General features: G+C 50.6%; 1 protein-coding gene across 1 annotated transcript; it reads left to right on the top strand.

The window, feature by feature from the left end:
- Window positions 1-3158: 3158 nt before the first annotated feature.
- On the top strand, window positions 3159-14266 carry KRT72 (keratin 72). Its single transcript, XM_014557410.2, has 9 exons — window positions 3159-3688; window positions 5157-5371; window positions 7875-7935; window positions 8309-8404; window positions 9177-9341; window positions 9930-10055; window positions 12010-12230; window positions 12864-12898; window positions 13661-14266. Exons 1-9 carry the CDS (start codon window positions 3227-3229, stop codon window positions 13849-13851), a joined length of 1572 nt encoding a protein of 523 aa, XP_014412896.2. The 5' UTR covers window positions 3159-3226; the 3' UTR covers window positions 13852-14266.
- The last annotated feature ends 296 nt before the right edge of the window (window positions 14267-14562 follow it).

Genomic DNA, 14562 nt, shown 5'->3' with positions numbered 1-14562 from the left:
GGGGTTTCACGCTGTAGAGCTCATGGGAGAAGCTACAGATGGACTAGGTGAGAGTCCCCCTCTGCCACTCCCTCACTGAGTGACTCGGGCAAGCTACTTCTGCGCCACGAGCCTCAGTTTCCTCCTCTGTAAAAAGGAGTCGCAGTTCCCTCATGAAGTTGCCACGAGAATTACATTAAATGAAAGAATGTAGGAGAATTATTTAACTTAGCGACTGCATGTAGTATGTGCTCAATAAACGGTTGCTATTAAACCGTTGTTACTGTTACCCCTCTAGTATTACTAGGACAGACTATTCTTCAAGAAGCCTAAGTGAGAGGGGACGTAGAAAATGTCTAATAGTGATCAGAAGATTATTTGATGAACAAGATAAAGAGTATTGGCTATTAAGAGATATTTCTACCATCCCACTCTTTGCTTGGATTCAGATAATTAACACTGATGGCCTCCAAGGGCAAGCCTGGAAATCTTAGTGGCTTAATTGAACACAAAAGAGTGTTTTTCACTCACAGTGCAAGGCAGGTTGAGGCAGCTCTCCTACGTGGTTCTCCCAATGGATGTCTCAGGAACCTAGACTCTCCTGTCTTGCAGCCCTGACACTTGGAACACACCGCCTCCAAGGTTACTGGGACAGAGAAAAAGACAGATGGAGGTGGCACGTGGGCTGTGAACTGCCTCGCCCTACTCGTGACACACTTCAATGCCATTCGCACTCAATTGGCCAATGTGACCCCATGCCCCAGCCAAAGCCCAAAGGAGGCCAGGAAATGAGGAGGAACCAAGGGCACTTGGTGAGACTGATGGTCTCTGGCATAACCTTCAGTGAAGGCACTTGACATCAGTCACTGCCAGAATTCTTTCTCCCTTGGGTAGTGCTGGGGTGCTGCTGGCACATGCCCTCCAGTCCATGCAAACAACCCCTCTTTGGTTCTGACAGTGGAACTGGGGCATATTGCCATAAACTAGACCGGGCTGCACATACACTTATACTTGGATCTCCTTCATGCTTTAAAGGAGATACTGTACGTCTGTTTGGATTAGGGATATTTAGTTTATCTAACAGCAAAATGGAGATAACTTGTTCAATGTTTCTTAAAGTCTATTCCTTGAAACCCTAGTTCTTATATTTGGTCAAGGAGGGGGCTGTATGGTCAAAAGTTATGGAAAGCATTGAGGTTTTTGTTTGTTTGTTTGTTTACAAAAACAGTACTTTAGGGGAAAGGGTATAGTTCAAATGGTAGAGTATATACCCAGCATGCATGAGGTCCTGGGTTCAATCCCCAGTACCTCATCTAAGCATAAATAAATAAATACACCTAATTACCTCCCCTTCATAAAACAAACAAAAAACCAAAAAACAAAACCCAGTACTTTAATTACTGACACTAGCATCAGCCTTCTTCTCCTTTCTTTTCTAGTTTTCTTTTTTTTTAACCAGGTTACCAGTAAGGGGGGGGTGTATAATACAGGGATGGGAGGTGGGAGGCGCAAGCTATTGGGTGTAAGGGAGGCTCACCCAGCCACACTGACACTGTCTCTCCCCTCTCCAGAGAGAATGGACTATAGTATCTCCTCTTAGGCAGCTCAGAGAGTCCACCCTCTTTCTCACGCGGGACACCCCAGACTCTTCTATCTGTTGATCTGTGGCCGGCGCCATCTCCATCACTCACCAATGCCCACCACCCCCAGCCTTATTCCCCGTGGGGTGAACACTTTGGCTGTTAATACACCCTATGATTGGTTCAGTGGAGGCTGTGTCAGTCATTTACCCCCAGGCACCAGCTGGCTACCCCATTAGGGCCCTAGGAAGTCCAGGCTCCACACTATAACCTAGGGCACAGCATGAGCCCCATCCTGAGCACCAGCCTGTTTCACATTCAGCCTGAATGTCCCTGGTGCCAAGGCCTGGGATGAGCCCCAGGAGAGCAGGGGAGGAAAGAGTTAATCAGAGGGACCTGCCAATCTGATGGAGGAGTGGGACACCTGCCCAGGACTCAGATGAACTGAGATATAAGAGTGATGAACTAGAACCCCACCTGGATGCCGTATAGGTCGTAGGCTGCTTCTAACAGAAGAGAATTGAAGGCAACTTAGGTTTGAGAAAAGGAAATTGGGTTAGATGGAAGAAGATATTCTTGAGCTTATATGAAATCAGTTTCTAGAATTGAGCTGTAGACTCAGTTCAGGCTGGAGGAGTCTCCCTTGGCTTTTCTTAATGCGTTCCTGACAACCCGTCACATTTGGATCCAGAATCAGAGATGCCAGGGCAGCAAATGTCTTGACCAGACGTTCCTTGATTGGATGAATGACCCTCCTCTGCTTTTAGGAAAAAACTGGACAAAATATAAAACCGAAACCAAAAGAAAAAAGAAAAGGAAAAAAATCCAATCTTAAAACCTCAGGAAAGACCACTGTCCCAAAGCTTTTCCTGTGCCATCTTCCCAGGCCGCCCTCCTCCCTGTATGCTAGCTAGTATCTCCCCAACTCTGGTTCCAGAAATGCTTCTCTGGAGAAAGCTTTCAGCTCTGGCCCCAAATCACCCCCCAGCACTTGTGACCAGAAATCTCACTGGCCTTATCTGTCTCTGGGTCCCGCCTCCCCCAACAGAATGAGAAGTCACTGCAGATGGGCTGGAAGTCTTTACCCTCAGAACTTCCTTCCAGCACTCAGGACAGAGACATCTTCATCCAGAGGCCTGGAGAAGCAGCAGCGGACAGGCTAAGAAAGTTTCTCTGGAATATTCTTGACTGTGTTCATGTCCTGAAGCAGAGCCAGCCTGGGCATCCACTCCCCTGTTACCACCTCACCCCCACCCCGCAAACACACATACCCAGAGAGGCCAGACCTACTGAGAGCTTCCACCAGAGATCTGGGCAGTGATCATCCCCGTAATTGCAGGGCAGCAAGGGGAGATAAGGTAGTCAAATTACCATGATGCAGGAGGTAAGCAAAGCAAATGCAGGGTTCTGGGCCATTTTATAGGGGATTCATGGGAAGTTCAGGGTGGAAGAGACAAAAATCTCAGAGAGGAGATGGTAATTTCCTCAATGAAGAATCCAAGAGGGCCCATGTGGCCTAAAAGGTGTTCCCCACCTACAAATTAGGCTGACTCCCGCCAGGCCCCGCGCTCCAGCTATTTAAGGGGCGAGCGTGGACCGACAGCCCAGCCGCTCTCTGCGCCCTCGCCTGTCTCCCGCGCCGCCCATCAGTCCGCGACCTCCCAGCCATGAGCCGCCAGCTGCATCTTTACCAGGGCGGAGAGCGCCTGGCTTTCAGCGGCTGCTCCGCCGTCATCTTGGGCCGGGTCAGCAGCAGCTCTGCTTCCTTCCGGCCTGGCGTCAAGGGCACGGCCACCTTCGGCAGCCGGAGCCTCTTCAGCCCGGGGAGCTGCCGGCGCCTGGCCCTGAGCACCGCTGCCGGGCGGGGCGGCTCTGCGCTGGGTGCCTGCGCCGCGGCCAGGGGACACGGCCGTCTGGGCGGCCTCGTGGGCACCGTCTTTGGCAGCACCGGGCTGGGGCCCGCGTGTCCATCCGTGTGCCCGCCCAGCGGCATCCCTCAAGTCACCGTCAACAAGAGCCTCCTGGCCCCGCTCAATGTGGAGCTGGACCCTGAGATCCAAAAGGTGCGCGCGCTGGAGCGGGAGCAGATCAAGGCGCTGAACAACAAGTTTGCCTCCTTCATCGACAAGGTGGGTCCTGGAGCCGCTGCTTGTCCCTGCATTGGTGACCAGTGTACATGGGGTCTCCCTCTGCCACTGACCGGGGTGTGGGAACTTGGGTGAGTTAGATAACCTCTCTGAGCTTCCCTTTCCTTTTCTGTAAAATGGGTGGCTCTAACCCCACAGGGTTGTCATAAGGACAAACCAGATGTTTCTAAGGTGTTTAGAACTGTGCCTGGCACACCCTCCCTGTAAAGGGGAGCTTTGTTCCTTCTTTGCAGGAGCGGACCCCGGGAAGGGAGAGGGATGTTTCAGGGGCAGGAAATGGTGGAATGGGCCATCTGAGGGTCTCCATATGAGACAGAGAGATAGGGACACACATCCAGGACAGAGGGTGTCCCAGGACATGATGCTTGGTGGCTGGGGAAGACTTGGAAGATAGGAAGTGGGATAAGGATGTTAGCCGGGGAGGCTTCTAGTGGAGGTGAGAGGAAAGGGCCAGAACATTGAAGGGGGTGCTGAGGGGAGAAGACTTGGAAGGACGGCCTGTCAAATTACATGTGTGTGTGATGTAGGTGTGCGTGTGCCCAGAACTTGAGGTAACAGGGAAGATGGCTCTGGAGATTCAGACTCAGTGACCCAACGAATGGGAGGAGACAAAGACTGGGCTTCTTGTCTCTGCCCGGGAAGGTCTAGACCATGAGTGATAGAGGATGTAATACACTAACGGCAACTGACATCCGTCAGTGCCTGGGTGAGTCCCAAGTGGTTCTCATTCATCAATGCACCACCTGTGATTCAATTATCATTCTGCCTTGCAGTGAAGAAACCGAGGCAGAGAGAGGCCAAGCAATGTGCCCGGTCACTAGAACAGGCAGCAGTAGCCTGTGTCCCTCATGCCTATGCTTGGGAAAAGGAAGTAAGAGGGTTGGTGGAGAGATGGCGGGAGTGGAGAAAAACATAGCCAAAGAGATTGGCGAGAAGAGGGATGCTGGTAAGTAGCAGAGGGCTGAGAGTTATTCAGGACAAAAATGTGAAACCTTCAATCAAGTATAAAGGAAACTGATAAAAGATGTGATAATCTGCTTCAGAAACCAAAGAAACAAACTGAGAGCTAATTAGGCTGTAAGAGAGAACATACTCACCACCAAAGTGACTTTCCCAGTGCCATTCCCCAGGCCCTGCTTCCTTGCTTCTCCTTTCCCTTCACTCTGAAACCACCAGCATTAATAGTAAAAGAAGCTGCCTCAATCACATGTTAAGTCATGGTAGTGGATGATAGCATTGCCTAAGTCCACCTTTTAGACTGGGTCTTATTTCTTGTCTTATAGACAAGATGGGCATGTCCCCCTGGCTGAATCCACTCTGATGAACCTTGCTCTTTCCCGCCCTTCACTCCAGGACAACGGCATCAGATTTCTGGGGCCCTGTCCCCACCCTTGAGAGGAAACAGCATTGGAGGAGGGGATTTGGGGCTATGATCGCCTTTGGGTTCCAGGTGCGGTTCCTGGAGCAGCAGAACCAGGTACTGGAAACCAAGTGGGAGCTGCTGCAGCAGCTGGACCTGAACAACTGTAAGAACCACCTGGAGCACGTCTTTGAGGGCTACACCAGCAACCTGCGGAAGCAGCTGGAGGTGCTGTCCGGGGACAGGGTGAGGCTGGACTCGGAGCTGAGGAGCGTGCGGGACGTGGTGGAGGACTACAAGAAGAGGTGAGCGGGGAGGCAGAGAAACACCACTGGGGGGTCTTGAGTACAGATGAGGTTATGATTTGGAGCCAGAATTTTTGCCTTCTTGGATCTTTTGCTGATACCATTGCCACTTCCTTTCCTGTAGGGGAGGGAGAGAGATATGGACAGAATGAGACTTAGGAAGAGAAAAGATCTACCCAAAATGGTGCTCCAAGTTGCCTAGGAAATGTGCTCAATTTTTAACATTGTAAATGGAGGAATGGAGGGGAAGAGAATTGTCTCAAAACCAGATGGGTAACCCAAATGGCTTTACACCTCTCCTTGAATGAGGTGTTCCATGGGAATTCCTGGAATGTGAGACATCCTTCCAATCCTAGAACAAATCTTCAAGCTAAGCAAAAACGAGTTTGTAAAACTTTTTTTTTCACGATGAGGCATATCTGTGCTGCTGAATCCCACCATTAAAGAGAACAATTGAGGTTATACTTGGAACTAGAGATGGTTTCTCCCTCCAAGTTAAGCCAACTGAGGTGCGAGTGGTGCATCTAGGCTCAGTGTGATCTGCTATTTTGGGGGTTTGCTTCCAGGTGCCAGGATTTCTAGGGACAGATGACTTCTTCCACGAGGGAGTAGAGATGGTCAGAACTGAGCTCTTTGTCTTGGTCCACGCTCAATCGGCTTGTCCAGCCCTATGCTGAAGTCCCCTCAAACCTGGACTCTGGCCTGAGCCCTACACTGGAAAGCCTGAGGGAGGAGGAGACATGGGCCCAGAGCTCTGAAAGCACACAGATTGTGGGGACAGGCTTAAAGAACACCTCCAGAGAGCCCCCACTTTTACTTGTGTGTACGCACTCAAACACAGTTTCCAAAACCTTAGCTCATTCAATTTATAGAAAACATTTGCTTAATTGAAAAAGCCAGCTTTCATCGTCAAACCAGAGAGGTTAAGAGCTGCTTTCTATCAGAAAAAGTTTGGCTTCACTTCTAAATACAAAGAAAAATATAAACATGTACTTCTCGGGGACTATTTTCAAATCCATCAGCAATAAACTTAGGATGACCTCTTGTACAGTAGGTTATTGAAAACATTAAAGATTAAAGTGATGGAGACTTAATATAATTAATACATCTACTTATGTTCTAAAACAAGATAAATCAATATGTACTTTGTCAGGGTTTAACTTTTAATTAGCTTTGTAATGTATTTTTAAAATTAGAAGCTATTTATAAAGTTGATAGTAATAAAAATGCATTGCTTTTCTTTGTAAATGCTGTATGTGTGTACTGAACTCTGATATTTGGTTTCTAGAAGTAAATAATGGAAAGTTATTTATAGCATACTGAAGGTCATTAATTTTGAGAGCCATCATGATCAAACTTTTTCTACGTATTTTATGAAATAGAAAGATATAAATTGTTAAAAGCTAATTGGTCTGCAAGTAGCATATATACTTTTATTTCTGTTAATAGGAGGAATATAATATGATAAAGTAAGATAATGTGATAATGTAAGATAATATGAGATAAAGAGTGACTGTAATAGAAACAACTATTTCCTAGTATAATTTGATAAAAAGTTTTCAATTATCTTTTGAATAACACACAAAGCGCCTGAGATAAATCCTGTAAACTATGTTCTGAGTATTTTATCCAGGGAACCTAGAAAAATCTGACAGTCTCAGAAAATGTTCCAGTCACATTTTATTTTATTTATTTATTTTTTAAATTGAAGTATAGTCAGTTGCAATGTGTCAATTTCTGGTGTACAGCACAGTGTCCCTAGTCATGCATATACATGCATACACATGCATACATTCGTTTTCATTCCAGTCGCATTTGAAATAACCCACTTCATGAAACTGTACTACTTCAACCATTCAACAAATTTTTTCTTTCTTTCTTGGCAACCAGTGCCTTAGGAAGGAGTAAAAGCTGGAAAGAATCGCTCATGTTAAAGTACACGCAAAAAGCTCTTTTCTAGCATGACTTATTTCTTTCCAATGCTCTCTTCCATTTGTTCTCACAAATGTCCTGTAATATGCTTTTTCACAATAGTGAGGGATGGAATAGTGAGGTCTTTAAGGGCAATGATCAATACTCTTACCTCTTCCCAAGCTAGAATATCTGTGTATTGAGACCAGTCCCATTCCCTTCTGTCTGAATGTATTTCTAAGACCTTGCTTTACCTGGCACAGAACTCTGTCAGAAACAGGTAGAACATACAGCTTGAAGGTGGGGATAGTGTTCTGTTTGGTGCCTGGGAGGTTTTGCCCCCTGGGCTAAGGCACATGGTGAGGCCCAGGCAGATACATTTCAGGGTAGGCTGCCTGTCAACAAAGGAGCTGGACATTGATTCCCTGAAGCCTGTTCTTCCCATCCCCTTTAGGAAGGCTCTGCGTGCCCCATTTGTAGACCACTGCCCCACAGCTGTGGGCACAGAGGCGTTCACTGACTGCTCAGGCAGTGTCTGCAGAATGGAACTATCCCAGTGGCAATGCTGTCTCCTTTCTCTCACCCGACACAGGTACGAGGTGGAGATTAACAGACGCACAGCTGCTGAGAACGAGTTTGTAGTGCTCAAGAAGGTAAGAGTGGAGCAGGAAGGGCTGGAAGAAGCCAGAAGCTACCTCAGTGCCCAGGACAGTGCTGTTCGTCGGCTGAGGGAAGGGACCTTATGGGTCACTTAGTCCCTTGGGCAGGGGCGACTAGAATTGTAATTGCCCACTCTTCTCCAAGTCCCTTCCCTGGGATGGAGCTGCTCCCAGATCCTTCCAGACCCAGGCACTGGCCATACTTCTGGTGCAGCCATTGCCCTGCTCATTGGTTGGTTTTGCTCTCAGGGATTGGGCCTCCCATTGAAGCATGGGGTGGGGGAGTGGAGAGAGCAGGGAACCTAGGGCTCCTGGTGGCAGGAGGGAGGATACAGGGAGGCAGCTGGCCCCTCTCTGTCTTCCCCAGGACGTGGACGCAGCCTACATGAACAAGGCTGAGCTCCAGGCCAAGGTGGATGCCTTGACAGAGGAGATCAAATTCTTCAAGTGCCTCTATGAAGGGGTAAGGACATCCCTGACCTCTCTGGGGTGCCCTGCTCCTCTTATAAGTAGCTTCTGGCCCTTGGCTTGGACGGTTGTGTGGACCAAAGGTTGGCAGAGGGACCTTTGGACTCAGTGCAGCTGCCATTTGCTGAGGCCCTACTATGTGCTGAGCAGTGGGGTAGGCTCAGAGGAGAATGTGATGGAGAAGAAACGATTCCTGTCTCCAGAAATCCGCAGCCTGGCAGGGAAACAGCATGTAGGGAGCTTTAGGAGAGCAGTGGAAGGAATGGTGAGTTCTGCCTGAGCTGTCAGAGAAGGGTCCTGGAGAAAGCTGTGCAAGGTGTCCGAGGTGCTGGGAAGGGCACGATGCCCTGGCCTGAAGGAGCAGAGCAAGGGGAGATCTGGAGGCCAGAGCTGCGCTGAAGCATGAGAGGCCCGGAGAAGGGGAGGTTGTTGGCGACTTCGTAGAGGATGCTGAGTGCCACGTAAGGAGTTCAGACTGATTCCACAGGTGAAGGGTGGCCATTGCTGCAGAGGGAGTGGACTAGGGTGGGAGCAGCCCTGAGTGCACAATGGAGAGGGCGGTCCCACGCTAGGGCCGGGAGCTGCATGCATTCATCTCAAACCCGTGGGCACTGGCACTCCAAGGATCTGCTGAAGGCAGAGTTCAAATGCCAAGGAAGGGCAGGAAGGGGCGGGGAGGTGGGAGTGGATTTGCCAGGGAGGATCCAGAGAAGATCCCCCCTCATGAGAACCCTTTAACTGGCTCTACTCCCCTAACTGTCCCCCAGGAGATCGCTCAGATCCAGTCCCACATCAGCGACACATCTGTTGTCCTGTCCATGGACAACAACCGGGACCTGGACCTGGACAGCATCATCACTGAGGTCCGCGCCCAGTACGAGGAGATCGCCCTGAAGAGCAAGGCCGAGGCCGAGGCGCTGTACCAGACCAAGGTGGGCCGAGTGCCAGGTGTGCCGAGGCCCAGTGACCACAGCTGCCCCCTGCTGTCGTGTGTGCATGCTCACATGCAGGTGCTTCTGTGTGTGCGTGCACTTTCGGCTGGGCAGGGACTTCCTTCCTCTTGGAGCTGGGCCTTGTGGAAATGCCTTCCTGTGATCCTGAGAGATCAACCATAGTCTTGGCATGTGTTGGGGACATATAGGGGTTTAGCCCTTCCCCTGCCATGGCCCTTGATGACAGCTGAGGCCACATAAGCCACAACCCTGATAAGATTCTGGTGCTGTTTTTGTGGCTAATCCACCTATCTCAGCTTTTCTTCTGTTTCCAGTTTTGTTGAAGTGAGGACAGGAAATTCAAACTCCACCTAGGCTCGCACATTTGACAATTGGGGTACCTGTTGACCTGGGGCAGGGCCTGCCTACCCAGAAGGAAAGGGCTGTCTTCCCCCCCCCCCCTTCTCTTGCGCCTGCGCAGCTTGGATAAAGAGAACTGCATGCGGTCCCCCTCCCCCTCCTGGAAAACCCTTAGTGGGTGAATTCTCAACCGTCCTGTGCTCCTCGTCTCTGACCCCCCAACCTCAGATCCAGGAGCTGCAGGTCACGGCCAGCCAGCATGGGGATGACCTCAAACTCACCAAGGCTGAGATCTCAGATCTCAACCGGCTGATCCAAAGGCTCCGCTCGGAGATCGGGAACGTGAAGAAGCAGGTGGGTTGGATGAAATGAGTTCACTCCTAGGGTTTGTTGAGCACCAATCAGTATGAGACCAACTATGGAGAAAAGGCAGACAAAGGTCCTCCTTCGGGAGTTTACAATTAGGGACGAGGGAGCAGTCGGGACTCCTAAGGAAGGATGAAGCCCCCCGCTCTGGACAGCTCGTGCCGTGAGTGCTGTAGGGCTCCAGGGGGCTCTGGCTGAGTGAGGACTGGAGTGGGGCCTCCTCGAGCAGGTGGGGTTACACCAGGGTGGATTTTAGGAAAAAGCTGGGAAGGAAGAGCCTCTCAGGCTAGACGTGGCCCAGGGGCTGTGCTCTGGGTTTGCCTTTCCTGGTGGTCGTGCTGTGGGGGCGCTACACCACATGCCGCCCACGGGAGCACATTACTGGGGCCGTACCTGTGATTCCGAAGCAAGCAAACCCATGAGTTTCCCAGAGTTTGTGGAGACCGGTGCAAGGATTTAGGGTCTCAGCTTCCTGGGCAATCAAGTCATCCATCTCCTTGCCCTTCCCCTGTACCACTCCCTCTCTGTGTGCCACACACACATACGCACACACCTTCCTCCTCAGTGCAGTAGGCTCAAGGCAGTGCAAAGAAATAAGAGCAGATTAATTAAGAACCTCTGGTGTTTTTATTTAATCAAATTCTGCATAAGTGAAAGAAAATCACAAGATGTTTGAAGCTACCTTTGGTACCCAATCACCGTATTTCACCATATGTATCTGCTAAAATGCTACATGGTCACGGCTGGGTGAGCTTATGACCAGCAAGCGACTTTTTGCGATGAGAATGCCGCTGTGCTTTGGAGGTCAGGGGAGATGTCCTCCGCGGGGGAGCCAGCGGGAGTCACTCTCGATGCTCGGTCCCCAGGGCAGCTCCTCTTGGGGGCTCACAAGACCCAAGCTTCCGGAGTCCCCCAGGTTCACCTGCAGGGTCTGGGTCAGTGCAGGACAGAGGACAGGTTGGCTGAATTCAGGTCGTAGAGCTTACTGCCGCCGCCTTGAATACTTAGATCCCCGCAGCCCTGAGGATGGAACTTGCTTTTTGATGGTTAGGAAGCTGGGTTTTAGGTGTTTCTGCTGAGGCTGTGAGCCACTCCCCAAACCACTATGGGTGCTTGCACGGCTGGGGGCCTGCCTGGAAGAGGAGGGTGGCATTGGCTGGATAACAGTCAAAAATTCCATCTGGCCTTGGGATCAGCTGCGCTCCTTGGGGTGAAGCAGATTTGACTTCAGAAGAAGGGGACACACCGGAAAAAGAAGCCAATACTTTGATCCCACCAAAACTTTAGTCCAGTGACCAGAACACACACCCAAGACTGAAAGACTCTAGAAACACCTTCCTCTCCCCAGATTTCAGGTGGACGCATCGCTGCACCCCACCTGCAGTTTCCTTCTGCAAGCAACACCTAACAGCGATGTTTGTAAACTTATAAAACGTGTCAGTTATGCAAAAGTATCTTTTAAGGCTGTGCCTGGTGGCATGATCCTCTGGGGATTTTAGAGGCCAGATTCTCAATGTGGTAGCTTTATTGGACAGACCTTTTATTAATAGGCACTTTATTGGTCCCCAGGTTTTTTTTTTTCCCCACAATTTACTGTATCTCCCAAGACAACCTTCACACTGTGGGGCAGAATTAAAGCTAGTGACCCAGAAACTTTGCATGGTAGGCGTTAGAATCTTACAGTCGAGGTTACAGACCAGGAGGGAGGGTGGGGCCAGGCTCCCAGGTCGCCACCTTCTCCGTCCCTCCGTCCCTCCTCTCTCCCGAGGAAGGACACTCCACCTTCACATGCAGAATTCACCTCTAGTGATGTCCAAAGGTGGAGAAACCAGGAGGACCTCAAAGCATTTACTGTCAGTCAGGACCTAATGAGGGGAGGTCTTCTGAGCAGATTCTCAGCATTGTGCTCTGACCCAAAGCACTGAATCCATTTGCTCCTCAGTGTTCCAACCTGGAGATGGCCATCGCCGACGCCGAGCAGAGGGGCGACTGTGCCCTGAAGGACGCCCGGGCCAAGCTCGATGAGCTAGAGGCTGCCCTGCATCAGTCCAAGGAGGAGCTGGCTCGGATGCTGCGGGAGTACCAGGAGCTGATGAGCACCAAGCTGGCCCTGGACGTGGAGATCGCCACCTACCGCAAGCTGCTGGAGGGCGAGGAGTGCCGGTGAGGGTCGGAGGGTATCTATTGTCTGGAGCGTCCTCTCTGTGCTTTAGTAGGGAGGTTGAAGGCAAACAGTTTGGTTTTGTTCAGGTCCTACTGAGATAAAATCTTATAGAGAATGGTCTTGAAATGGTGCAGTAAGAAAGAGCAAAGTTAGACTGCAAGAGGGACTGGATTGTAAAAATCCCAAGGTGGTAGGAGAGGAATTAGAGAAATTAGTAAATAGAACATTCCTAACCCCTCATGATGCATTCTTAAGGGGGGACAGGGCAAAATGGCCTCCAAGAGTCACCCAAGTTCAAGGTTACTCTCAAAAAGCCTAAGTCCCAGTGACGATGTGAGCTCATTCCTCTTGATCGTCTAAGACCAATGACATAACTGGCCAGAAGCAGAGGCACAATTATCCCACGTATCAGATAATCCCAAAGCCACTTTGATGGAGAGCTGCCTCCTTGTAGCCCATATTCTTGAGAGGTTTCTTGAGAGGTCCCCCTGGGGTGTTTGGGAAGAAAGGAGGCTGGGCTGGCGTGGGAGGTGGTACGTCCGAGAAGAGAGGCTGATTCACAGAGGTGATTCCCTAGATCAATGGGGTGATGGTTTATGGAGGGTTTATCTGCTTTTCTTCTCCCTCTTCAGGATGTCTGGTGAATATCCAAATTCCGTGAGCATCTGTGAGTATCTGCAGGATGCTGGTTCTACTCTTGTCCCCGACCAGAAGTCTGTCTCTCTAATTCCACGACACCAAAGAGAAGTCAGAATAACAGAATAACAGAGTGGGTTCAGGGGAGCCTTAGGGACACAGAGAGGGCTGGCTTTAGTAACCAAGGAGGAAAATAATATCATGAAATATAAAAGTGTAACCTATAGAAAGATCAAGTGACACCCAACAGGATATAATCCAAAGGTCTGTTGTGAGAATGATGCCTAATGACTCCAAGCTATTTTTGTTGAGGCCAGTCCATAGAAAAGGCACTCGATTGCAGTAAGAGGGATTGAGGGGCGCCTGAAAGGGTGAATGATGAAAAGGCAGAAATAACCTCCTCCAGAGTGAAAAGCTGGAGTCAGTGCAGGGGAGGTGCTCTACTGTGAGAGGCAGGGATACTCCCAGCAGCCCATTCTTCAGCAGCAGCATCAGAAGGCCTCTGTGAAGTGCCTTTCTTCATCTGGCCCTGCCCGGGGGCAACTTCGCTGACAGAGCCTGCTAATGCTTACAGCCCAATATTGACAGATTGACACAGATGAGTTAGGGAAAGATCAAACACGTGGGACCAAGTACATGAAAAATGACTCGTGCTGATGCAGATCTCTTACTAAACTAAAAATAGCCAATGGAGAATGTGTTGTCATGTGAAGCCACCCCAAGGGAGAACTAAGGGAGAAGTCAGGATGCCCCAAGAGGCTGACCGGGCTGGGTCTTCTCTCGACCGTTGCAGCCGTCATCAGCAACAACAGCCCCGGGGCAGGAGGGCCTGGCTTCAGCGTGGGCTTTGGCACCTCAAGTGGTTACAGCTACAAAGCCTCGGCGGTGGACGTCAAAACCAAAGGCAGCTGCGGAAGCGAGTTCAAGGCTCTCCCTGTTAAAACCTCGGGCGGCAGCTGTGCAACCAAAAAGGCCTCGAGATGAAGGACAGGCGATGGCTGGCTCTGTGAGCACAGAGCTGCAGACTCCATCCGTTTCCTCCCGCTGTCCTCATCTCCTCCCCTGGGTCCCCTTCCCAAGTCAGGAAAGCGCTTCTTCTGTAACCACAATCCCAGTCCCACCCCCTCTTCCTGTTGTCCTCAGCTGGGCGGTGCTCTGGTGCAGGAGGTCCAGCCTTGGGCTCTCTTGGTGAGCTCTCCTCCTCGATCACCTTTCAATGGGTCCCTGCCTCCAATGCAGAGATAACACACATATCCAGGATGCTTCCCTGTGGCCAGGGGTCAGCCCCTCCGTACCTGTGCCTTTCTGCGTCTTCACAGCCAAGGGGCTCTCATTGTCCTCTGACTGGGGTCATGTCTAGGTCCTGCTTCCCCCACAATAAATGGTCAATGCCAGTGGATTCTGTGTGCTGTCGAATCTGTTGCCAGGGATGTCGACATCTGAGCTGCCCTGTCCAACTTTTCTTGGCCCAGCTTTTGCTTCCTTCAGGGTCCCTGGCCTGACACGGATCTTTGCCGTCTGCTCCTGGCCAGGTAGGCATTGGGTGACAGCTGCTCCTTGTAAACTGACACGCCTCCGGACAGGCTTGGGGTTTCCAGCGCACCGAGGCACCTATCCACAACGGCCTGCAAGACAGGAGCTATCATCCCCGACACCAAGGGGCTCAGGCCGCTGAGATCAAGGAGCCGTCACCCA

The sequence above is a fragment of the Camelus ferus genome, chromosome 12 (genome assembly GCF_009834535.1).
Source record: "Camelus ferus isolate YT-003-E chromosome 12, BCGSAC_Cfer_1.0, whole genome shotgun sequence".
NCBI lineage: Eukaryota > Metazoa > Chordata > Mammalia > Artiodactyla > Camelidae > Camelus > Camelus ferus.
Note: the sequence above shows the minus strand (reverse complement) of the source record. Positions and strands in the feature narration are given on the sequence as shown.

What these genes read in the sequence shown, in the direction of transcription:
- KRT72 (XM_014557410.2), top strand. Translation starts at nt 3,227, where the DNA reads ATGAGCCGCCAGCTGCATCTTTACCAGGGCGGAGAGCGCCTGGCTTTC. An exon ending in GTGGAGGACTACAAGAAGAG is followed by an intron (nt 5,372 to 7,874) that starts GTGAGCGGGGAG and finishes CACCCGACACAG; the next exon opens with GTACGAGGTGGAGATTAACA. An exon ending in TCCAAATTCCGTGAGCATCT is followed by an intron (nt 12,899 to 13,660) that starts GTGAGTATCTGC and finishes CGACCGTTGCAG; the next exon opens with CCGTCATCAGCAACAACAGC.